The sequence below is a fragment of the Acinonyx jubatus genome, chromosome A3, assembly GCF_027475565.1.
Source record: "Acinonyx jubatus isolate Ajub_Pintada_27869175 chromosome A3, VMU_Ajub_asm_v1.0, whole genome shotgun sequence".
In the NCBI taxonomy this organism is placed as follows: domain Eukaryota; kingdom Metazoa; phylum Chordata; class Mammalia; order Carnivora; family Felidae; genus Acinonyx; species Acinonyx jubatus.
Genome location: NC_069388.1, coordinates 37,870,104 through 37,895,967, shown reverse-complemented (window position 1 = coordinate 37,895,967; position 25,864 = coordinate 37,870,104). Strand labels below are relative to the sequence as shown.

Here is a 25,864-nt window from a genome sequence, read left to right as displayed (position 1 = left end):
ACTTTCTCAAGTGGCCTCCACGTCTTGGAAACTGCCCTATGTTTTCTAGGTTTTGCATCTTGCTCTTTTAGGGCAGTAAGTCTCTGTAGGGACTAATGGACCTCTGCCAAACACGCTCTAATTCTTGCTGCCATCTAGTGGTAAATTCAGAGACTGCAGTGTATAGTGTGGAGCGGGAGAAGACCTGGAGAAGACCTTTCCTCTGGAAAGGAAATGGGTGGGGGAAGGATGATGCCGTTCTCTGGATCCAGGCGCGCAGAGAATGAGTATTTTAAAGAGAAAATGAACATTTTTCTGCATTGCAATTAATATAAATGATAATTTTCCACAATTGCCCAGTGTCTGTCCCAAATGAATACGAGTTACATAGATAAGAACAAATACACTTTTAAAACAGTCCTCCTGACTTTAGGATGGAGAGTAAGAGAGAACCGAGTGAGCTGGACCTGACTTCAGGCCAGTCAGGGGTCTTTGTTTAAAGCAGATATCAGATGAAGGAACTCCAGGGGGAAAATGTGACATCTACCAAATTTGACAACATTTCAAGGATATGCTTGCTTCAGTTTATTCAGGTGCCCTTGGTTCAGGAAACATAGTTACGCTTGGTTAAAAATTTTGTAGCTCAGAACTGCTGCTAAAGTAATCACAAAACCACAAGCTCACAAAGCAATGTAACCCGGATAAGGGACCTCCTAAATTTGAGACCCTCTGATCCCCTTGCTTCGACAGTTGAGAAGGGAACGTTTAACCTTTCACCAGATTTAGCTAAATTTTGTAGATCCTAGGCATTCCCTATGTTTTTAGCATTACCAAACTAATTCCCAAAGGCCAGTGGAGGGAGGATGGAAAACGATGCTTTGAGCTTAGAAGAAAGTAATGCTTACTGAAGGGTCAAGACCACTGAATACTCTGAACATTTGAAGCATTTGTGCATCTCATGGCAAGGTAAGGGACCACAGTGAAATCTGTTGTTTTAAATCATGGGCTTTCAGTGAATAGACTGTATTCTGCTACAATCCCTAATTTGTCTAACTAGTTTACCAGGAATCTGAACTCTTGTGTGTAAGTAATGAGTAAAGAATTAGGAATTTTGGAGAAACTGTTGATGCCACCTGCATGCACTGGTTTTGGGCCCAGTGTGCCTCCTCAGAGAAGCCAACATCACTGTCATAAGTCACTTTGGGACAGGTGTAGGCCTGAATGAGACAGCTATCAGGACTTGGATAAAGGGCAGACAACAGGCTTCTTTATCAATCAGATCCTCTCTTTAATTTCTTTTATTTTTTATTATTTTTTAAAAGTTTATTTATTTTGAGAAAGAGAGAGCAAGTGAACATGAGTTGGGGAGAGGGGCAGATGGTGGGGGACAGGGAGAGAGAGGGAATCTTCAGCAGGCTCCATGCGCAGCACAGAGACTGACATGGGGCTCCATCCTACAAACAATGAGATCATGACCTGAGCCCAAACCAAGAATTGGATGCTTAACCTACTGAGCCACCCTGGCACCCCTCTCTTTAATTTCTTTTAAACATTTATTGGTTTATATTGGCAATCCCCTTGATGATATTGGCCCTAAAACAACAGGGATAACACTCAATAGTCTGATTCCATCAGGTGAGAATTTAAAATCATGTAGATAAGATATTAGAGGGGCATCTGGCTGGCTCAGTAGGCATAGCATGTGACTCTTGATCTTAGGGTCATGATTTCGAGCCCAACATTGGGGATAGAGATTACTTAAAATAAATAAATAAATAAATAAATAAATAAATAAATAAATAAATAAATAAAATCTTAACAAAGAAGATATTAGAGGGTGACACAATTTGATGTATGGCTTATCCAAAATGTGGGATAGAATTATTTTGCAGAGAAAATCTCTTGAAAAGGCATTTCTGATCTTACTATGGCTTTGATTAAAACTCTTAAAACCCAGAACTTGTAGCACAGGGTCAACCTCATTAATAATCTGACCTTTGCCCACTGTTGCTATTACCTGTTTTATGTTTTTCATGCTACAAAAACCAAACTACTTCTCATTCTGTAACGTTCCCTTATCAATTTCTGTGGTTTGCTATACATTATTCCCTCTTTTTGAAAGATACCTTCCCCTATCATTTGTCTACAAAACTGGTATTTATTCTAAGACTCCTTAGATACTACCTTGCAGAGTGAACCATACCTCTCCTTGTACTAAGTCTTTGTGTATACTTCTGGTGTTGTCATTTTATTACAATGTGATTACTATTCACTATTAGAGAGTGAATTCTTTGACATTCTGGGTCTACTTGGCTGTGAAGCCACTGTATCTGGGTTGCCATGATCTATTGAGGTGTGGTGGAGTGAACTGAAGTCCTCACGGAATCCAGAGAAGCCCTGCAGACTGTGTCCCCAGAGTGTTCAGGCTTTAAATAGACACAGGGAGTCCCTCTCTTACCTTCCTTCCAGCTATGTAACCTCCTGAGGCTCCAAAGCTTTTGGTGAATGTGCCCATAAACACATCAACATCTCGAGGGTCCAGTCCAAAGAATTCTACAACACCCCGGCCAGTTGGGCCCACGGACCCAATACTGTGAGCTTCGTCTATGTAGAGGTAAGCCTTGTATTTCTTCTTTAGAGCCACGATCTGGGGCAGATTCACGATGGAACCTTCCATGCTAGGGCATAAGGAGAAATGCTTGTCACTTGCGTACACTTTCTTGGGAAGCTCTGTGATGGTCTCCCTTCCAGTACTTCTCAGACAGCCTGCCCTGACACCAGTCAGCCATGACAGGGATATGCAATTCCTTTCTTCTTAAGGCATATTCTATTTTGCTAAAATAACTCTGTTAATCTTGTAAAGCTAATCTGGTATTATTTTGTTGGTATAATTCACATTCAGTAGATTTAAGTGCTTTGAGTTGTTATAGCTAATTCCCAAGTAAACAACTAGCTCCCTGCATTGTTGATCGATTTATTTGTAAAGTCAACTAGTGTAACTAGACTGACCATTTTGGATTCTAGGTATTTTGCTAGTTTTAATTAAATTGCTCTATGGTAATCCATCTTTATCAGGTTGCTGCTCTCTGTTTGACCAGTTCCGTCTGACCTAAACTCAGTGCTTGAATTGCCAAAGATTAAAGGAAAGAATTAAAAACACACAGAAGAACTCTGCTTAAGACACATAGTATTAAAAAAAGCACCATAGAAAGTTCTCAGGATCTCTTCTTCAGTGCTTATTAGAAATCAAGGGCTTATTTGAGGTATCTGGTAGTGTCCCATCTTTTTATTCCTTTAGGCCAATGGTTCTCATTCTTGAGTGAGCATCAGAATCCCCTGAATTATTTGTTAAAACATAGATTACTGCCTCCCTCCAACTCCCCACAGAGATCCTGATTTAGCAGATTTGGGGTGGGCTGAGAATTTGTATTTCTACCAAGCTCCCAGGAGATATCCTACTGCTGGTTGGGAACAACACTTTGAGAACCACTGCCATAGATGAATCCTTTTATTTTAGTCCTAAGTGCTTAATTTTTCATGGTATTGTAAATTGCAAAATCACTTCAAGTCCTCCAGCAAAGGGAAAAATATGAAGTAAATAAATAAGTAAAATTCATATTTACATGGCACCTTTGGAACTCAGTGGATTGAAAAGAACTTTTGGCTTTAATCAGTTGTCAGAACACTTGGTGAGCTGTGTCTATACCACACACAGTTTTGACTGCACTGACAGGCGAGTTCTATGAAAACACACAGACTCTCACCCTCACCACACAAAGGAGATTGTCAAACAACTCAAGCAACCCTTCAATTTAGTTCAAGAACTAATCGATTGACGCAAACAGAAAGTTGAACTTCTCCCTTCTTCCTAATTAGTTTATTTATTAAATTTAATGCATTACAAAAATAAACTTAAGTGTCAGATCGATTCAGTCAAAACAGTCCAGCTGGTTGTGCAGTTGCCCAGGCCAAGTAGTGTTGGTCTGGAGGGAGTATAATGATCATCAAGTGCAGGATTTGTACTTTTGGTTTCTTTAAAGGCCTTTCTTATTTAGAGCAGTTTTAAGGTCACATCAAAATTGAGCAGAAGGTACAGAGATTTCCCATGCACTCCCTGCCCCACATCTGCATAACTTTCCCCATTATCAACATCCCTCACCAGAGCAATGCCTTTGTTACAAATGAACCTATGTTGACACATCATCACCACCCAAAGTCCAGAGTTAACATGAGGGTTGTCTCTTGGTGTTGTGCATTCTGTAAATTTGGACAAACGTATGACGACATGTACCCATTCTTAGGATATCTTACAGACTATCTTCACTGCCCCCCAAATCCACTGTGTTCTGCTTATTTGTTCCTCTCCCCACCCAACCCCTGGCAACTACTGATCTTTTCACTCTCTCCAGAGTTTTGCCTTATCCAGAATGCCATATAGTTGAAATCATGCACTGGGTAGACTTTTTAGATTGGCTTCTTTCACTTATTAATATGTATTTAGGTCTCTTCCATATCTTTTTATGGCTTGAGAGCTCATTTCATTTTTAGTGCCAAATAGCATTCCATTGTCTGGATGTAGCACAGTTAACTTATTCATCCTCTGACTTGAAGGACATTTTGGTTGCTTCCAAGTTTTGGCAATTGTGAATAAAGATGCTATAAACATCCACTTTCAGGATTTTGTATGGACACATTTTCAACTCCTTTGGGTAAATACCAAGGAGCATGATTGCTGGATTGTATGGTAAGAATATGTTTCATTTTGTAAGAAACCACCAAACTGTCCTCCAAAGTGGCTGTACATATTGCATTCCCAGCACCAGTGTATAATAAGTCTTTCTGTTGTGGCACATACATCCTCGCCAGCATTTTACTGTTGTCATTTTTCCAGATTCTGGCCTCCTACCAGATGTATAGCGGTATCTTGTTGCTTTAATTTACATTTCCCTGATGACATATGATGTGAAGCATCTTTTCATATGTGAATTTCCATGTATGTATCTTATTTGGTGAGGTGTCAGTTAAGGTCTTTTTAATCAGGTTGTTTGTTTTTTACTGGTGAGTGTTAAGAGTTCTTTGTGTATTTTAGATAACAGTCTTTTATCAGATCTATCTTTTGCAAATATTTTCTCCCAGTCTCTGGCTTGTCTTCCTGTTCTCGTGGCATGCTCTTCTGCAGAGCAGAAGTTGGTAATTTTAATGAAGCCAGTTTACTGCATTTGTGTTTTTCACAAGGCCAGTCTGAATGGCTGTTTTCAGATTTTCATGAAATGGAAAACAAATACAGTAATTTTCTCTTATATAAGTTTGTAAGTTAATTCCAGTATTTTCTTAGATTAATTGCTTGTTCACATGGTTTGCATTGAGAGTAGAAGGTAAGGCCATCTGACTAAGCTTAGATTGTAGCCACACCACTTCCCAGCTGAGGACTTGGGCAACGTACGTGATATGTTCTTTGCTTCACGTAGAACAAGCATGATGATGGAACCCTGCTCATAAGGTCTTTTTAAGGAAGCCTAGAAATAATGCTTGTGAAGTGTCTGACACATAATGAGCACTCGTTGAGTCATTCTTTTTCGTAGGAGGAGCTTAGGAGAAAATGGTTGCAGTGAGGCCCAACTTGAGAAATTGGTAGCCCTTGACAATACTCTGTGTCGAATCTTCTAGGAGAGAGGCATATGGGTGTCATACATAATAAATGGCTATATGCCCTCAAAATTCTAGAATCTACTTCTCATCTTTAACATGTTATAAGTTGGTAACACAACTATGCTAAAAACCTGCCATGTCACAAAGAGCCATTCTTTGTTCTGGAACCGAATTTGGCAGGAGCCAGAGTTAATGCTGAACAGTTTGCAGACACTCAAGGCAGCTAATTAGCTATCCTTCGCTGGGGCTGGGCTAGCTGATGTTAGGAGTCTGCCCACCTGGTTTATATTTCTTCCTCTAAGATTAATGACTCTACCATACTGCTGATTTCTGGAGTTAATGCAGGGCACACATGGGTCCTAGGGAGAACTCAGCTTTTATAAAGAGTTATATTCACCCGCACTAAGTTTTCATTTTCTGTGTGACCAAATTTGAATCGAACCTTTTCCTATAGTGGGATATTGAGATTGTGCATGCATAAAAAAGGCTATCTGTGTGATTCCTATAAATTGCCGTCAAAAAACACTGCCAAAAATGAAGTGTTTTATTTTTTCTTCCTGAATGGAAGGTTGTGTTTCAGAGACTTCAAAAAAAGAAAAACAACTAAAATACAACTGTAGGTAGAGATAATTCTACCCGTTCATTTGAAGCTCTGTGAAAGGACCTGAATTATTCTTAAACCAGCAAGCTAGTGAATAATTTCTTTATATCTTTTCTGTTACATAATGTATTAGCTAAGTGACAAGACTCTTTTTTGAAATCTCCCTCTCACCACCTTCTCCTCCACATATAAAGCATATTATCCATTGGCAGGATTGGGCATTAAACCACTGATTTGCCAACTTACATGGTGGAAAAATCTCCTTGGCGGGCCCAAAGCATAATCCAAGGAAGAAAAGAAGGTAAAGAGAGGAAAAGAAAGGAGCTAAGACTAATTAAAAATAAAGTACTTTCTTTTTCTTTTTTCTTTATTTGTTTAAACCATAGGTTAAAGTTCTGAATCCTTAAACTTACATTAATTTGGGCAGGAGAATGGCTTACATCCTTAGAGGAAATGATATTCTGAGACTTAAACATTTGTTTACATATGTATTTTCTGGAAGGGCTAGTTATTATTTCTTAATACTTTTTATTTTGGAAGTTTGGGCTCTAGTTATACTAGATTATATCCCAGGTTATTTGGGACCCGCTGCCCTTCTCTAGTGTGTGTGTGTGTGTGTGTGTGTGTGTATATACACACACACACACACACATATATATATATATATATATATATATATATATATATATATATATGGGGCTTGAACTCATGACCCTGAGATCAAGACCTGAGCTGAGATCAAGAGTTGGACACTTAACTGACTGAGCCACTCAGGTGCCCCTTTAGTAGATTTTTTAATAGTTTTGAGATTTCTCAACCACAATGACTTTTCAGAGACACAAAACTAGAAGAGTCTGACTTTAAAACAATACTTAAAAGAAAACAGATGAGAACGCTAAAATACAATTGTACTTTTAAGCCCCAAATCATGAACTCATGGAACTTTATATTTCAAGTTTCAATCTCCCTATTTTACAGGTGAAGAAACTGAACCCTAGGTAGGTAAATGGCGAAGGCCACATGGATGACTTCACCTTTTCTGTGTTTACTTCGTTGGATGGGGACACGTGAATGGACTCCCTTGTTGATATGTGGCCTCTGTCCCAGCAGGGCTGCCTGGTTTGAACCCTGGCTCTCTCTCATCTCAGCCATCTGCCTTGAGTCGAGTGTCTTCATCTTCACAGTGACATCAAAATACTGGGGGTACACCTGGGTGGCTCAGTCAGTTGAGTGTTTGACTTTGGCTCAGGTCATGGTCTCATGGTTCAGTTCACGAGTTCAAGCCCCACCTTGGGCTCTGTGCTGTCAGCACGCAGCCCACTTCAGATCCTCTGTCCCCCTCTCTCTGACCCTTCCCCACTCGTGTTCTTTCAAAAATAAATAAACCTTTAAAAATAGATATAAAATGCTTTATAAAAAATGTACAGGGGAGGCTTACTCAAAATCACACATGGGGAGCAAGGAGTAAGCCCACGTGTTTAGTAAGTAGCAGACACATAATCAATGTGAGCTCCTTCCCCTGACATCCATTCTCCAGCTGGGTGAAGAGCAAACAGCTTCACTCTGCAGACAGCTTAACCGTTTTCCACGTTGCAACTTCCTCGACTGAAAATAAATTTAATGATGGAGATAGCTGCCCTTGTTGTGGACTTACTGTGGGCTGGGCTTCTGCCAGGAACTGGTCCTATGATCTTATTTAATATTTACAAAATAACCCTATGAAGGACACAGCACTGTAGGTGACAACACTAGGATTGGAACCCAGGGCCTGGGCCTTCCTCCAAACCCTGGCTCCTCCATATTCTCTATATAGATAATGAGACTTAGATGGTTTATGGATGGTGGCATTATTATTGTCATTACTATTAATTACTATAATTATCATTCTCATAACTGCTTTTGTGGAGTTTATGGACTTCTTAGACTTGGTATCTAGCTTTTCCTACCTTGATACCTGCCTGAAACTGTCTGATTTGGCTGAATGCTCTTTTTAGGAATTATGAAAAAAAAATGGACTCATGGGAGGCTTTTGTGGTGGGGGGACTTTGCCCATGGTGGCAAACCTTAGCAATAGATAAAAAAATATATATCTGGGAGTAAAACTTCAAAGGAAGCTTTGTGTTGATATCAACAAGGTATGTGTCTATAACACAACTCTAAAAAGTAGAAGTGTGTTTGTGAACTGTTGATTCTTAACCCTGGCCCTTTGGAAAATCTTGTGGGAAATAATTTCATTTTTTGGTGATAGAAGCAAATGAGAATGCCCACTATGTGCCAGAACTCCAGTCTAGGCTAGCCTTGTTTTAAAAATGAGGAAACTGAGGCCCCAGGAAATATTGAGGCCTAAGAGGTCCCCTGCTTCCTAGCATTGAATGGGCCCTTTTAGCTCACAGTTTCATTTAAAGACAAGATTCTGTGCAGGTGAGATAAAAGAAAGCTCCTGTGAAGGGAGGTCCATGGAAAGTGGAGGTTTCATTGTATAAATAAATGTCAGGATGACTGAGCCACTATGGTAGATTGTCTCCAAAGACTGCCTGCAAGTCTCCCCATCCCTCCACACACAAGCCAATCCTCCCATTAAGAGGTGGGCTCTAGGGCACTTGGGTGGCTCAGTTGGTTAAGTGTCTGACTTCAGCTCAGGTCAGGACCTCGCAGTCTGTGAGTTTGAGCCCTACGCTGAGCTCCGTACTGACAGCTTAGAGCCTGGAGCCTGCTTCAGATTCTGTGTCTCCCTCTCTCTCTGCCCCTCCCCTACACACACTCTGTCTGTTTGTCTCTCTCTCTCTCTCTCTCTCTCTCTCTCTCTCAGAAATAAATAAACAAAAATAAATTTAAAAAAAAAAGAGGTGCTCTCTCTCTTCCCCTTGAATCTGAGCTGGCCTTTTGCCATACTTTGACCAACAGAGCATGGCAGATTTGCTGTACTGGTTCTAGGCCTAGCCATTAAAAGGCAGCAGCTTCTGCTCTCATCCTCTTGGAAGACAGATGTTCCTTCCATGTTGTAAGGAAGCTCCAGCTTGATTGCTCAGTGAGAAGAGCCTACATATGGAGAAGGCACTCCAGAGAAGAGAAGGGAACAAGGTACTTCTGTCAACCGCCAGTGCTGAGTGAGGTCATTTTCACATTCCAGATCCCAGTTGAACTCCCAGCTGAATGCAACCCATGAATGACCCCAACCAGCACCACGTGGAGCAGAAAAACTGCCCAGTTGGTCCAGACAACCCACAGCGATGTGGGGAATACTAACTCATTGCTGTGTGTAAGCCGTTATGCTTCAAATGGCTTGTTACACAGTATGAGATAACAGAGCAGGCACCATTGCTAGTGAATCCCAGGTTGTGGTTTGGTGCCATGCCGGTGTGGAGCCAAAAGTCCACACCTGGCCCTCCTGCCCTCCTGAGACCATGGTGTGACATGGGCCCAGCCATTAACAAGCCTTGCTGCTGCAGTGGTTTCTCTATGTAACTGATGGGAATAGTTGACAGTGAAATGCTGGTGGTCCACTTAATTTCAGCCACGATCAAAGTACTTAAAACACAACTTTCCTTTAGTGGAGCTAAGCTTTGTTTATTTGCAGTTGGATTCGGTTAACTCTGGTTAAAGGAGACACCCAATCTGCTCTCCCTCAGCTGATCCATGCTCCTGCAAGCCCAGGCCTGAATGACAGGTGTTTAGATAAGGGCTCCCCTCCTAAGCTGGCAGCTGGCACAGATCACACAAGGGAGCAAGACCTGTGCCTGAGGTTATGACAGCCCAGAGTCCATAGGAGATGACTTCCCAAAAGTAGCAAGTTCAAGGCCAGTGAGTAAATTATTAATTAAATTGAATTTTTTTTTAATTTTTTTAAATGTTTATTTTGGGTTTTTTTTGAGAGAGAAAGAGAGAGAGAGAGAGAGAGAGAGCAAGCAGGGGAAGGGCAGAGAGAGAAGGAGACACAGAATCTGAAGCAGGCTCCAGGCTCTGAGCTCTCAGCACAGAGCCTCACATGGGGCTCAAACTCACAAACTGTGAGATGATGACCTGAGCCAAAGTCGGATGCTTATCTGGCCGAGCCACCCAGGAGACCCTAAATTCAATTACTAATTGAATTAATCCACAGCAGGGTATCTCAGCCTCAGCACTGTTGATATTTTGAGCAGGGTGATCCTCTGTTGTAAGGGCCTACCTTGTGCACCGTAGGATGTCTAGCAACATCCCTCGCCTCTGCCCACCAGATGCCAGTAGTACTAAAGTTGCGACAACTGACAATTGCCAAGTGTGTCCAGAGTAGAGGTGGGTTACGGGGAAGAAATCACCTTGGTTGAGAATGCTGCTTTAAGGTGATTGCAAAGACTTCACAAAGAAGACATGGTCTGGGGGCTGACCTGAGGAGGTACTGCATACATTGGGTTACTGAAAACGTGAAATACCAGCTTTGCAACCCCACAGAAGCACTGGGAACACCCAGAACACCAACCCCTGGGGCAGTAAGGACTAGAGAAAAAACAAAATGATATCTGGCTTATTATTGTTGTTGTTGTTGTTATTATTATTATTATTGTTGTTTTACATTTAGTAGAAAGCACTTCTTTTTTTCCAAAAGGGATGAAGACACATTTCTTCTGCTGCTGGTTTATCTATTCATGGAACAGAAACGATGTGCACTCTGGCTGAATGAAGGGCTCTATCAGATCTCAAGTTTCCTTTGCAAACACACTTCTCCTTGCAGGGAAGTTAAGCTCTCATTCCCTTCTGTTTAATATTGTTCACTTTTCTGTAATTATAAGAAACGTCTCCCTTGATTCTTTGAACATTACGATTGTTTGAGAGCTGATTTAGGAGTGAGCACTCTGAGATGATGTTTCTTTGACTCAGGGACTTGGGCATTAAACAGAAGGGGTGGGAGGCATCCTTCATTTTAGTGTCAGTAATCAGTTCGGACAGAGAATGAAGCAAATCCCACCACCATGTTCCTCATAAAAGTGCAGCTCTCAGTGACTTAGTGGGTGTTTTGTCCACTTAGCTTCAAAGTGGTGGGAAATGGAGCATACCTTCAGATGCTGAGTCCAGCCGCTCCCAGCTTTGGATCAGGAATTGCCCTTGAGGTTAGTCTTACCTTGTGGAAGATGCGCAGGGTTTTTGTATTCTAATGCCAACAACTGGCCAAGTTCAGCAAGCCACTGGAGTTTGTGTGTACTGTCTAGTTAGAAGCATCTGGGTACGTAGCAGCCATATCTACTATAGCCATAGAAGGCAAGAAGCATTCTGTTGTTGAATAACCCAGCCAGCAAAAGCCTTTGAAGTTGTGGGCCAGTGAAAGGTAGTGGAAAGAATTATTGCAATGCCCTCTAAGGGCATTTCTGAGGACACCTTCACAAGCATCCAGCCTCCAAGGTATTCTGCCATATGTACAGACATTGAAAAGATAGGTGACCCAAGGCTGACATCTCACATTGGTAGCTCTGGCTCAGGTCTCTCCATAATACCTAATACCTAACTTGTTTTTCCATTTAGCTAGGAGAGGTCAGCCTTTCCTCATTTGTTAGCTTGCTACAGGCCCCACTGTGTGCAAACCTCTCAGGTGATTTACATACCTGTAGATGCCCTCAACTAGGATGAGAATCTTCTTCCAAGCTCTGCGGATTCGAGGCTGGCCATAGATTACAGCATCTCTCAGGAGCTTCTCTAGGCTTTGCATGTCTTTAAATAATACCAAAAAAGAAAGTGAGTCATGACAGGGTTTGCTTTTTCCTCCCCCATTTTCTTTTTTGAGAAGGCATCAGGTTTCTTTCTTCTTTTTTTTTTTTTAATGTTTATTATTTTTGAGATAGAGATATAGAGCATGCAGGGAAGGGGCAGAGAGAGAGGGAGTCACAGAATCGGAAGCAGGCTCCCGGCTCTGAGCTGTCAGCACAGAGCCTGATGCGGGGCTCGAACTCACAGACTGCAAGTTGGACGCTCAACCGACTGAGCCACCCAGGCACCCCAAGAGAAGGCATCAGGTTTCTTAGGCTCAGGCTTAGACCTGAACTTTTTCAGAGAGCCAGATTAAAATCAGAGAACACCTGGGGTGGAGGGAGGGAGAGGCTTATACTTTAGTACAATTTAACTCTGACAAGATGAATAGTCAGGTTTATATAGTAGGCAGAATCACCCCACCCGCACCCCCTGCCGGAGGCACATGGTTTTATAGGCTCTTTTTCTTTTGAGAGAGAGAGGGAGAGAGAGAGAGAGAACACGAGCAGGGGAGGGGCAGAGGGAGAAGGAGAGAGAAAGAATCCCAAGCAAGCTCTGCACTGCCAGTGCAGAACCCACTGTGGGTCTCGAACCCACGAACTGTGAGATCATGACCCGAGCCGAAGTCAAAAGCCAGACGCTTAATCGGCTAAGCCATCCAGGCACCCTGGTTTCACAAACTCTTAAAGGGCTCTCCTCTCCTTCTTCAGCAGAGATTGGAGATTCTCCATTAAGTGCATCCTGTGGGCTTCAGCTTTGATACCAGGTTAAAATGAACTTGGAGGTATATCATTAACTGATACTCACCAGTTGTGTAGCCATGAGCATATGAGAGTTTAGCTGAGTTAGTACAGAGTGGTGGCATTGCTGGCAGGTGTCTCACTTCCTACACTTTGAGACCTGACTTTTGACATCCCCCACTCCAAACTTTAAGGCACGGGAAAAATTAGCACTCCTTTGAAAATTATTTGGGAGCATCTGGATACATTAATAAGTGCTCACAATTATTAAGCCCTATCTGGATTCCAGCCTTCCTTCTAAGCATATTCTTTGTAATGACTTGTCTAATCCTAAACATGACCCTAAGGGGAGGTACCTTCATTTTATGTTTCAGGAAACCAGGGCACATATAGGTCTGGTAAATTGCCTGAAGTTTATGATCACAACCAGCATAGCCAGGATCTGAACCTATGCAGTCTGGTACCATGACACGCATTCGGAACCACTACCTTAGTTGAGAGCTCTTGTTCCTTCTTCTCAAACTACTCCATGGTCATGTTGAACAAAGAAGGATGGATGTCTGGTGGATTATTCTTGTTAACTTGTGATGTCAAATATAATTCACAGTGACTTTTCATTTATCTGCAACCAGATGTAGATGACTGGACTTAGGCTGAGTGATTATTGGGGAAGATTGGTCTACCATTCCAGCTGTAGGGGTGTGTGTGTGTGTGTGTGTGTGTGTGTGTGTGTGTGTGTGTGTTTAACTTGCAAAGCCCAGAGAGAGAGAAAAAAGGCAGAGGCTTATGTGCAAGTTTTTTAGATTCATTATATTTTTACCACATTTCTTTGTACTTTCAGAACTCTCCCTTTTTGAGAATCTGAAACCAAAATACGTTAGGTCTATAATCTGATTTCAGTTTGAAAAGTTGGAGATGCTACTCAACAGCTGACCTGACTGTTATGTAATGTTCATCAGGCATTAGAGATTCCACTAAAAAATGCTCACAGGAGGGCTTCCTGGGTGGCTCAGTTGGTTAAGCAACTGATTTTCGCTCAGGTCATGACCTCAATGTTCATGAGTTCAGGCCCGTGTCGGGCTCTATGCTGATGGCTCAGAGCCTGGAGCCTGCTTCAGATTCTGTGTCTCTGTCTGTCTCTGCCCCTCCCCTGCTCTCTGTCTGTCTCTTTCTCAAAAAATAAATAATAAACATTAATTTTTAAAAAAATGCTCACAGGAAAAACCTAGCAGATATAAATCTAAGACGGTACAGTCAATATTGGTGTTAGCCACTGCATCAAGAAGCAATATACCAAAGAAGCGATATTCAGTGGATCGTCACTGGTCTAGGCTTAAGTTGGCTGAGGTTCTTTCTTTCAGTGGAGATCCCTGAAACTTTATTTTTAGTCCCAGTCTGTGGTGGAATCTGTTTTAGGATTTCCTTACAGCTCTAGTACCAGCACACAATATTAGCACAAAGTCAATGTTTGATTATGGAAAGGAATGTAGACCAGGAAAAAGGAAGGAGAATACCACTTTAAGATCTAAATAGAAATTATGAAAAAGGATACTTGCCTCATTTCTGCAATAATATTTCTTTAAAAAAATTTTTAAAATATTTATTTATTTTTGACAGACAGAGTGCAAGCGGGGGAGGGGCAGAGAGAGAGGGAGACACAGAATCCAAAGCAGGCTCCCGGCTCTGAGCTGTCAGCACAGAGCCTGACACGGGGCCTGAACCCATGAACCATGAGATCATGACCTGAGCTGAAGTCACTTAACCGACTGAGCCACCCAGGCGCCCCTCTGCAATATTTCTTACATTAACTGTGTTTTTGGTTTTGAAGACAGGCAGACATCTTGTGTCTTCACAGATGTAGTGTTTTACTGACACTACATCATTACCCACTAGATGGCAGCCAAGGAAACAGAAAGCAGCTTTCTTATTTTGAGAATTTCTGGGACAGTAAACCTTTGCCTGTATGGACATTTTGCTTTAGGCTGAGTTCCTAAGATGTTGAAGGAACCCGCGTGATTGAGATATACAGCTCCTTTTTCTATAATCTACTGCAGGCCTGTTAGTCTCTGAATGGAATAAAGAAATGACGAATGTAAGATTTCTGTAGAGTGTTTTCCTTCTGGGAAGTGGAATGTATAAGTTTTTTGGTACAGAAATGACACATGATGAGGGTGGTTCCAATGCCATAATAATAAAAACAAACCCAGTGAACCAAATTAGCAGTCACTTAAAAAGTGAATATTCTAAGATGTTGAAAAATCTGTATATGCAGACGTTATTCTACTTTTTATGCAATCAACTAGGTCACATACATATTATAGGTTTAGTCTGGGATTAGGTTTAAAATGGACACCACTAAAGAACATAGAAGATTCTCTCCATTCTTGCATTAACAAGCTGGACAGAGAACAAGCCTTTAAATGGCCACGATGTGTTTCATGCATTTTGCAGATGGAAACAAGAGGAATCCCAGTCCCTTCTATGGCAGGGAACTCATCCTGTTCCACTTGAACAGAGAGTTACCTGGGGATTGTCTTTGGTGAAGCTTCAGAAAACCTGTGGGGTCCACACACTGGGATTCTTGAGCAGAGGGGGAATCAATCAGTCTTATTTCCCCTTGTGAAGCAGAAACTCATTGACCTCTTAGAATCACAGAAGCTGCGCAGAGAAAGGGATAACTTCACTCAGTGCGGGATTCTGGACTTACATTAGTGTCTGGTAGCTTCTCTTTGGTTCTTAGGGTCTGGCTGTATAATGCTACAGCATGTGGGGTACAGATCTGTAGGATTCAGGGGTTTGTGGTTTATGTTCTGCAGGCCTTGTGCGAGTCTACTGTTTCAACAAGCCACATGCTAACATTTTTAAATAATGTTGCTTATTAAAGCACTTATATTTGCATGATGTAATCCTCATGACACCTCTAAGAAGTATGAAAGAATGATTAGGTTTGTGTTTTTTGTTTTTTGTTTTTTTTTTTTAAGTTTATTTATTTATTTTGAGAGAGAGAGCAGGGGAGGGACAGAGAGAGGGGGAGAGAGAGAATCCCAAGCAGGCTCTGGACTGTCAGCATGGAACATGATGTGGGGCTTGAACTGTGAGATCATGACCTGAGCTGAAATTAAGAGTCAGATGCTTAACTGACTGAACCACCAGGTTTATAAAACCAACAACAACCAAAAACCAAATGCAAATAAATCAGTTTGATATATAAAGAAAATACTGAGATATAGATATTAAAATAAAAGAATAAATTGGATGCTATCAAGGGGCACATACATAGCACTACTGTATAATATCTTTCTAATCTTATGACACGCTATGAATTTGTGATTGCCACAAATTTGGGTATCAGCAATGCCTTAGACATCATTCACTACCATCTGGCTCAATAAAGTGATTTTCTCTGGTTTGTGAAGGGCTGAGAGGAGCAAGCTGGCATGATGGGTGCTGAACATTTAGCCATTAAAAATGAAAACAGAGGCCACATCTAGGTGAGAGATGCAAAGGAAGTCCTGGTCTGTCACAGGAATGACTAATCGGTTTACTGAATTACTGAATACCTGGAATAATCCAACAGTGTGCCAAAAACGAATCAGGCTTAGGTGACAAATATACTTTGAGAGCCTGTTCTTGAGCCTGTCCTTAAATTCAAAGCCCTGATAGTATCAACAAGCCTCTGGGGTCTGGGGAAGCTGCAGTTAATGTACTGTGAAAAGTGGGCATGGGGAAACAAGAAGCCATATTCTTCTCAGAAGAGAGGTTGGGTATAGTTCAAAAAGTGTCTTCCTGATGATAAGAAGTCGATATTGGGCTTTGTTCTGACTTTTGCATACAGTACAACACTGTTTCTTCTGCCACGGTTTCCTCGTTCCTCTTCTCTTGTGCCACTGACCTTTTATTGAGACACAAGACCGTTCTTACTGCTCATCCGTGAGTGGCTTTCCCTTCCTCTGGATCCAGGGCCAGCTGTCATGGTCAGGCTGAATACGGCCTGTACCTTCCATATGCTGCTCATTGTGGTTGATGGTTCACACCTTCTTCCTTCAAAAGTCCACAAAACCCACCTCCAGCTACAGCTACATTTAGATGCATTCTCTGTTTCCCTGTTCCATGGGCTGCTCACCAAAGATATTTTCATGTCTGCACATGATAGACATCCATCAGATATCTCTTAAGTGAAAAGACGGTTGGATGATGAAGGAAAGCTACCTGTTACTCTAAGCCCTTGCTTCCCATCTGTTCCCCCATTCTTCTTGTTCCTTTGGAGATGCCCAATTTCATCCTTCAAATGCTGAGCCCAAATGTGGAATATTAAGCAATGGGTACTTCAGTAACTGTGAATGATGACAAAGAAATCATTCTTACTTTTAAGATGGTGATGGGGGAAATGCCTCCTTTTTTAGCCTATGGGGGAAATACCTCCTTTTTTACCCTATGGGGAAAAGCATAATCATGATGGCTAACTTTGGTAAGCAAAGTAAATGTCTTTCTCAAGTCACATTTATAGTCTCTTCCTCATGAGATCAGTGAGGGAATTTCTGATGCATTGAAAATTTGGTATGTTAAGTTTTACAGTTTGGATAAATACTTAGGCTCAGATTTTCTTGGTAGCTCTGTCAGTATGTGGGCAGGTGTTGCATGGCCTTTGGACAGGTTTATAAGAAGCATGGTGATCTTGCAAGAGTGCGAAAGGCAACAGAGAGCAGGGGACTGAGCTGATTTGAGGGTGAGGCAGGTGCTAGGGGCAGGGCCTGGGTACCTGGGGAGGGAAACCAGTAATTCTGACCTCAGGGACATGAGACAAAGGACAGGGAGAGCCTAAAGCATGGGGACAGAGTGTCCTCAGAGTTCTGGGCCGATGCAGCATGTAGGGCTTTGATTCTCTGGGAGGAATTAAACATAGTACTCAACTGGGATCCCTAAGTGCTTGAGGTCAATGCAGGAAGGTAAGATGCGATTCAGGGAACAACTTGGGGGCTCAGAGGTCAGTTCTGGGATCCTGCATCTCAGATCAAGGGCAACCAGCGTGAACCCTGGCTGCATCTGCCTAACCCAACTGCCTTGCTCTGGGAGGGCTGCATGGAAGAGCAAGTCTCCTGCATTCCACTAGCCAGGGGGAGACAGCCTTGGAAAAGGCTGGGAAAGGAGGTAAAGGCGAATTGTGCTTAAAAGTAGGAACTGGAAGGGCACTGAGGTGGCTCAGTCGGTTGGGCGTCGACTTATGCTTGAGTCATAATCTCACAGTTAGTGGGTTGAAACACCACATCGGGTTCTGTGCTGACAGCTCGGAGCCCTGAGCATGCTTCAGATTCTGTGTCTCCTTCTCTCTGCTCTTTCCCCGCCTGTTCTGTTCTCTCTCTCTCTCTCTCTCTCTCTCTCTCAAATAAATAAATAAACTTAAAAACAAGGGAACTAGAATCAGATCTCCTTGGTGTAAATGCCAGCTCTGCCTCTGTGTCTAGCTCTGTGTCTCCTCACCACTCTGTCCCTCTGTTTCTTCCCCTGTAAAAAGGAGATGATCCTAGCAGGTGTCTCATTGTGTAGTTATGAGGCTCAAATGACTTAGTACATGTAAAAGGCTCATTGCAGCAAGGGTTCAATACTATTAGTTGTTGTAAAACATATAGAAACAATCACTGTCTTTATTAAAGTGAACAGCTCAGTTCAGGAGTCCAAGGAGGACCTTAAGATCTAAAAGGTTGTGGCTTATAAAAAAAATAGTCTCAGTGCTGTTTATAGGTTTGATCTTCCACTCAAACAGCACTCCTGAGCCCTCAGAAGCAGAACTCAGAGTTTTCCCACAAACATTGCACTCATTGTTCTGTCTCCCCTTGCCCTTTAAATGCCTCTAGGTAGAACCTTGGTTCTTCTCTCCACTTTTTTTCTTTTCCAACTGCTCCAAATTCTTGGTCTGCCCAGCCCTCTGACCTCATTGAAACTCTCCTAGCTGAGAAAAAAATTGTTTCTCCTCTCCAAGACTAGTTCCAGAAGCCCTTTGTGACGCCCTTTAGGTCAGAGATTGCCTGCCTACCCTACAGCCTTGTAAGTGTGGTCCTGCACCAGCAGTACTGGTGACACTTGGGAGATGGGCAGAAATGCTGAGGCTCAGGCCCCGCCCCAGGTCTACTGAATCAGAGTCTGCATTTAAACAACCACCCCCTAGTGAATTCAGCATATGTTAAAGTCTGAGAAACACTGTTCCAGAATCTAGATCCTAAGTAATTACCAGCAAAGTGAGCAGGTTCTGAGAAAAAAAATAACTCAGTCCTGATTTTCCCATATCTCTGCAACAAGATGTCACCCTTTCCAGAGACTTAAAATTTACCCAGGGTTTGAGGTCCTGAAATGCCAGGGTGTTAATACTCAGCCCAGAGGATGTGTCTACCAAAGGCATCCGCATGCCCCAAGGAGCTGCGGCCAACTTTCTCAAAATGCACCAGAATCGCAGTGGAGAACAGATTTACTGGTCACTGGTCAGAGCTGACTCTGTAGCTTAGACTGTCAAATGTGCTGAAGAGTCTTTTTTGTGGCACCTAATGAGTCACAAAGGCAACCCAAGGACTGGCTGTTTCACTGAAGCTGCCCAAAGGAGAAAATGCAGAGATATTCTTAGCATTTAGCCAGAGGAATTCAGAGGCTAAATTTTAGCATTCTGGGCTAAAATTTAGGCCACTAACAGGACAAGCAATCATAGAGATTGATTTTTACACAGTAATGCACTGATATGGCCTGGAAGTAGCTGGACTTAGCTAGTGGGTAAGAGTGTTAGTTAGCATATGCTGTATAGGCCCTGCCTATATCCCTCAGCCTGGCTCCTTATTGAAGGCCATTCTTGGCCATTCTTGGTCCAAGAGCTTTCTTCCTGGCTGTGGGGGCATACTGAGCCTAAGCAGGAACAGCCTCCAACCTCCCACACATGGGAATTGGTGTATAAATAACCCAGTTCCCGCACCTCACTGAAGTATGTCTACACTGAGTTCCCAGGTAGGATTAAGCTCTGGCTGTCTATTGTGGTAATCTGCTTGACAACATGCCTATTGTTGGCTGCCTTTCCTTCTCTGTCTCCATTCTCTGCTCATCTGCTGGTGCTTCCTTGGATCATGTCCTAAATAAATGAGTTACACTCAAACCCTTGTCTCTGGGTCGCTCCTGGGAGAAATGAACCATGATAAGAGCAACACACGTGGGTTTGAATTTGGACTCTGGCCGTTTATCATGTGTGATGTTGGACAGGCCATTTAATCATTTTGAGAATCAGTTTTCTCTCAATAAGTAGAGATAATGGAAAGAACTATAAATATAGGGTTTTTGTTAAAATTAAATGAACTGATTATGCAAAGGGCTTAACATAGTGCCTAGCGATAAATATGGTCTCAGTAATTGTCCGTATTCACTATCCAGGAAGAGTTAATCTATGGTGATAAAGAATTCTAGTACCTGACTTTGAATTTGATATGGCTAAAAATGCATTCTGAGTCCTTGGAGATTTTCCCCTGGAGGGTAGCCTTTGTGTGTTCTGATTCTGTTCCCTTTCAGAATTTTCCTTGTTTGGTCCCTTTGTTGCTTGTTCTGATCTTGTGGGAAATAGAGAAATGAGGAATAGCTTGAAGTTATTTAAGCTGTTCAAATAGGATTGAACATCAGGCTTGTCCAAATAGAATTAAAAGCTTACACTGGTCTGAATAGGTGTAACTGCACCTTAGGTATATTTTAGCCATACACAGTTAAAAAATTCAAGGATCCACAATTCTGACTGATATACAGTTGCTCTAAATAACAAAGAGTATCCTTTAGTACTGATTTACATAAAACAGGACCTCTTCTCCAAAAGTCAGGGGAGTATCTGAAGGTGTAAGCAGAGGTCACAGGCAGAGGAAAGCCCAGGAGGGCAGAACAAGTAGACGGTTGTGTGAAATCCCATCATCCTGATGCTTAAGTACATTCTGGTTTAGGCGGCCATTCTTAAGAACCCATCTCACACGTTATTAGCTTCAGTCTCTGCTGTGTTGTATGCTTATCCCCACACAGGAAGGCAACTTAATATCCTCTACATCTTCTTTACGTTATTATTCCAATCTGCATGGATGCACGTTGAGGATTAAAGCATCATTGTCTATTGAGGAATTTAGTAGTATCCTGGGAACAGCAAAGTGGGAAAGACAGTCAGCAGCTACTGATGCCTTACATACCGTGATCCTACTTAATTCTTTCTCCTCTGTACACCGTCTCATCTCTCTCACGTCTCGAGGAAGAAGTCATTCAAAGGCCCCTGGAGGAACCCCTCTCTCAGACGTGACTGTTTTTGCGATGTAAACACAATAGCTGGGAAATTGTGCCCATTCCTAAAGGTAGTAAGCACGCTAGTGAGTGGGCACAAAGGCTTTGTGTGTGAGAATGAAAGTGTATTCATTTCCTACCAGGCTGTAAGAAATTAGCACAGACTGAATGGCTCAAAACAACATGTTCTCTTACAGTTCCGGAGACCAGAAATCTGAAATGGGTCTCACGCGATTTTAATCAACGTGTGGGCATGGCTGCCTTCCTTTCTGGAAGCTGTACGTGGAGAATCTATTTCCTTGCCTTTTCTAGCTTTCAGAGGCTTCTGGCATTCCATGGCGCGTGACCTTCTTCCCTCTTCAAAGCCAGCAGTGACCATCAGAGTCTTGCTCACATGGCATCACTCTGACACTCCCTCCTCTGCTTCCCTTTTCTGCGTTTAAAGACTCTGTGATTACACTGGACCCATGCAGACAATCTCTTTAAGGTTAGCTGTTTAGCAACTTGAATTCCATCTGCAACTTTAATTCCTCTTTATCACATAATATATTTATAGGTTTTGGGGATTAGGACATGGACATTTTTAAAGGCCATTATTCTACCAACCACAGAAAGTTGAAGAGCAACAGCAGCTTAATAATAGAATTTTCACTAGATGATGGAATCGGGACCCGCATTGCACACACTCTCAGCTAGTTGGAAGGGGCAGCATTTATACAGACAGCTCCGGGCTTCACCACTGAGCAGTTGTATGATCTTGGACAAGTTGTTTAATACCTCAAAGCCTGGATCTCCTCATTTGTAAACTAGCACCTACCTCATGAGGTTGTCCATGAGATTAAATAAGTACATCAGAGAAGGCCACTAGCTCAGCATCTGGCACAAAGTAAATTTGCAGTAAGTGCTGTTTACCGGTATAAAACGACCACAGCTAACATTTATTAGAAAGATGTAAATGAGAAATGTTTTCTGTTTTCTGGGAACACAAAGGGAAGGCGTGAAGAATAAGTTACTGAATGTTTTAAGAGCTTTGTAAAATTGGTAGATAAAATGAAATTCTTGAATTAAAGTTCCAGCAAAAATTAAGGAATTAAAATTTTATTTGAAGATAATATCAAACTCAACAAAAAATTATAAGAATAAGAGTACTACAAAGAACGTCCACATACTCTTTTTTCCAGATTCATCTATTAACACTATTCCACTTACTTTATCATTCTATCTATCTATCTATCTATCTATCTAATTTTATCTATCTAATTTTTTTAATCTATCTAACTAATTTTACCTAGTATTATCTAACCTACTGGCCATATTCCAATTTTGTGAATTAGTCAAGAATATCCTTTATAGCATCTCCCTATCTCTTTCAGAATCCAGTCCAGGGTCTGGTACTGTACTTAGTTATCACAGCTCTTTGGTATCCTTTTATCTGGATCATCTCCTCAGCCTTTCTTTGTTTTTTATGATATTAGCATATTTACAGAATACATTCCCTTTTTTTTGTTTTCTTTCCAACAAAGTGTTTCTACTTTGGGGTTGTCTAACAATAAAACTCAGTGTTCTGATCTGTATACTATGTTAGTTATGTTGAATCTTTCTCGGTGTATCACATCTGGAGACACACAATGTTCACCTGTCCCTCACCAATGATATCAGTTTTTACCAGCTGTCCAGATGCTGTCGGATTTCTTCCTGATATAGTTACTGTGCTTTCTGTTGGATGTATTTTCACTGGAATTGCTATCCTGAGATTAGAATCTGAAGTAAGAGATATGGAATAACTGCATAGGGTGGCATGGGCAGGACCAGGAGAAGCTGGCTGAACTTCTCTCTGTCCCTGGAACAATTTCTGAGCAGTTGGAACTAATGGAAAGATTCAATCTGTGGGTGAACTGCATACTTTGAGTATTTAAAATAAAGTTGTTTTGTAGGGGTCTGCTTAGAACTTTTCCCACTGTATGGTTTCTGTTCAATCATCTGTATATATTTGTGTTTGAACAAAAATGTGGAAATAATCTTCATTGATGTGTTCATGTTGTTGGCATCTACTCTATATACCCATGAATAACAGCAGAATTTTTGATAACTGTGGGATTGGAATGCAGGGGATGATTATCTCTTCTATTCATATTTTAGCCTCAGCCAGCAGGAAAAGAATCAATTCAAGCCATCCCTTGCCCCACTCCCCTCAAAAGGAAGGGTTGTTAACATAGTGGGTCAGGGCCTGACGTTCCTTCGCCATGTTGGCCATGGGAAATTGTCTCAAGAAGCATTAGCCGAAACCAGTTTCACTTCCTGGCTTATGTGTTACAAGCTCTCAAGTTTCTTGTCTCTATGTAGACCAAGAATGGCTTGTCCTGCAAGTCATTTTGGCTGCTTTTCCAGTGACCGGGTGTGTAAGTGGCATAAAAGGACTCTGAGTCTGCTGAGTCATTCATTTTAGATTCAAAGGAGGAAGAAGTAGGAAATGACACTTGGGTGTCCAGCTTCTGCCCCAGCAATGGTGGCTAGAGAAGCTGTATTAGTTATCTATTGCTACGTAACAAATTACCCCAACACAATTAATACTTATTATCCACAGATTCTTCAGGTTAGGAATTTGGGAACCTTAGGTGGGTGTTCTGGCTCAAGAAAGTTGTGAGCTGCAGTCAGGATGTTGGAACTACAGTCATCTGAAAGCCTGAGTGAAGCCAGAAGATCAGTAAAGATATCCTGTTCACGTGGTTGTTTGCAAGAGGCCTCAGTTCTTCTGTATAGGCTGCTTAAGTGCCCTCACTAGTGATGCCAGAGAGAAGAACAGGCAGAAGCCATACGCCTTTAACACCTAGCCTTAAGAATGACATATCATCACTTCTACTGTATTCTTGCGATCACATAAACCAATCCTGAGACAATCCAGGAAGGGACTATTCAAGGCATAAATACCGGGAGGTGGGCGGGGGGGGGGGGGGGGAATCATTGGAGAATCACTACCATAAAGTCTTAAGCTGGAGAGTAGGAAATTCTTGGTTAGTGTTTAAGAAAACATTTAGTCTCCCAGTTGAGTATATACACATGTCTGTCTGCTTATCTATCTATCTATCTATCTATCTATCTATGTATCATCTATCTTTCTATCATCATCTCTATAGACCGCCAAGGGAAATCTGGAAAATGGTAGAATTTGGGTTAAATTCCAAATAGTATCAAATGCAGGACAGTGAAGGTGTACAAGAACTATTATGGGGACAGTTGATCTTTACAATCCATAAGCAGATGGGTCTTTTCCTTCTGAGGCTGTTCAAAGCCTATCTCAAATCAAAGCTTATACCTTTGTTTTCACTGCCACTAGACACGAGGGAGGGCTACTAAAGGCATTGAACAAAGCCAATTCATCCAGAGATCAGCATGGAATGAAGCAGAACTGTCCAAACACCTTTTGTTGCTTCCTGAAGTACATATATCTTACATACATACATATATACCTATACCTATATATATATATATACACACATATGTATGTATGTGTATGCGTATATATACATACATACACATATATATCATATAACATATTGGTTCTTCATTAACCGGCCAAGACCTTATTTTTCAGCTCTTCTCCAGTAGTTCAGCCTCACACTGGAGGTCTTGCTGCTTTTTACACACTCCAGGTTATTCTGTTTAGAAATTTCCTTTCCCATATCCCTGATCAGAATTCTCTTAATCCTTCAAAGTCTATGGCAAATGCTATCCATTTCATGCAATCCCCAAAGTGAAATGATCTTTGCATTCCTCTGGGTCATCATAATGTTTTCTACTATCCTTTGGTGGCACTGGCAATGAAAATATGAGGATAATAATAATCACAATAACACAGCAGGTACAAGTGACTCAGAAGTTTTCACTGCTAGGCATTGTGCTAAGCACTTTATATGCCTTCACTTACATATCAGTGAATCAGGCATTGTAATTATCATTTTTGGAATAAGTAAATTGAGATCCAAGAAGGTTAAATAATTTGACTAGGACCACATGCTAATAAGCTATAGGACAAGGACACAAATGCTTGGGGGGGAAAGCCTATACTTTTTTCTTTAATACCAAAGATATTGTATGATAACAATTATATTTTTAGGAAAATTTATTTATGAGGAAGTTGGCATATTTTAAGTGTAAAATTCAATGATTTTAATAAGAATGTAAATATCACACCAATCAAAATATCAAATATTTCTATGACCCCAGAAAGTTCCTTTATGCGTCTTCTCACCAATTCCCTCCCCTACAATCAGAGTCAAGCATCTTTGTCATTTCTATGACCATAGATTAGTTTTGTCTGTTTTTTATTTGCTATAAACAAACTCATACACTATATACTATTTTGTGTCTGGTTTATTTCATTAAAAATAATTTTTCTGAAGAGTCATCCATGGTGTGGGTATCCATAGTTTATTCCGTTGTTTTTTTTTTTTTTTTTTAAATCAGAGAGTCATATTCCATTATATGAATGTAACAGATCTTTTCCATTCTCCTATTATAGATATTTGGGTTGTTTCCAGTCTTGGCTATTATGACTAAATCTGCTGTGGACATTCTTGTACAAGCCTTTTTGTGGACATGTGCTGGAAATTCCAAGGTGAAGAATTTATGGATCATGGTATAGGGATATGTTTATAAGACTGCCAAGCTGTTTTTCAAAGAAGTTGTATAATTGTACCCTCCAGCAATGGGTGAGAGTTGCTTCATATCTTTGCTAATATTTGGTGTTGTCATCTTTTTTATTTTAGCCATTTTGGTGAGCATGAAGAGGTCCACTGGCCAAAGCCTGTACTCTTAATCACTGCCTGATATTGCTGTGGCCCTTTTTCTACTTAACCCACAATACAGTTACTTTGATACATATCGGCCTCTCCCAGCAGATTGT

At 41.4% G+C, this 25,864-nt stretch overlaps 1 protein-coding gene across 1 annotated transcript in view; it reads right to left on the bottom strand.

Moving 5' to 3' along the window:
- The window catches only part of SPTLC3 (serine palmitoyltransferase long chain base subunit 3), a 131,645-nt gene that overhangs the window by 42,199 nt on the left and 63,582 nt on the right, over positions 1 to 25,864 (bottom strand). The window contains exons 7-8 of the mRNA XM_015079644.3: positions 11,803 to 11,908; positions 2,438 to 2,657 (exon numbers count right to left, since the gene is read on the bottom strand). Coding sequence (XP_014935130.1) covers positions 2,438 to 2,657; positions 11,803 to 11,908 — 326 coding nt within the window. The remainder of the gene's footprint in view (positions 1 to 2,437; positions 2,658 to 11,802; positions 11,909 to 25,864) is intronic.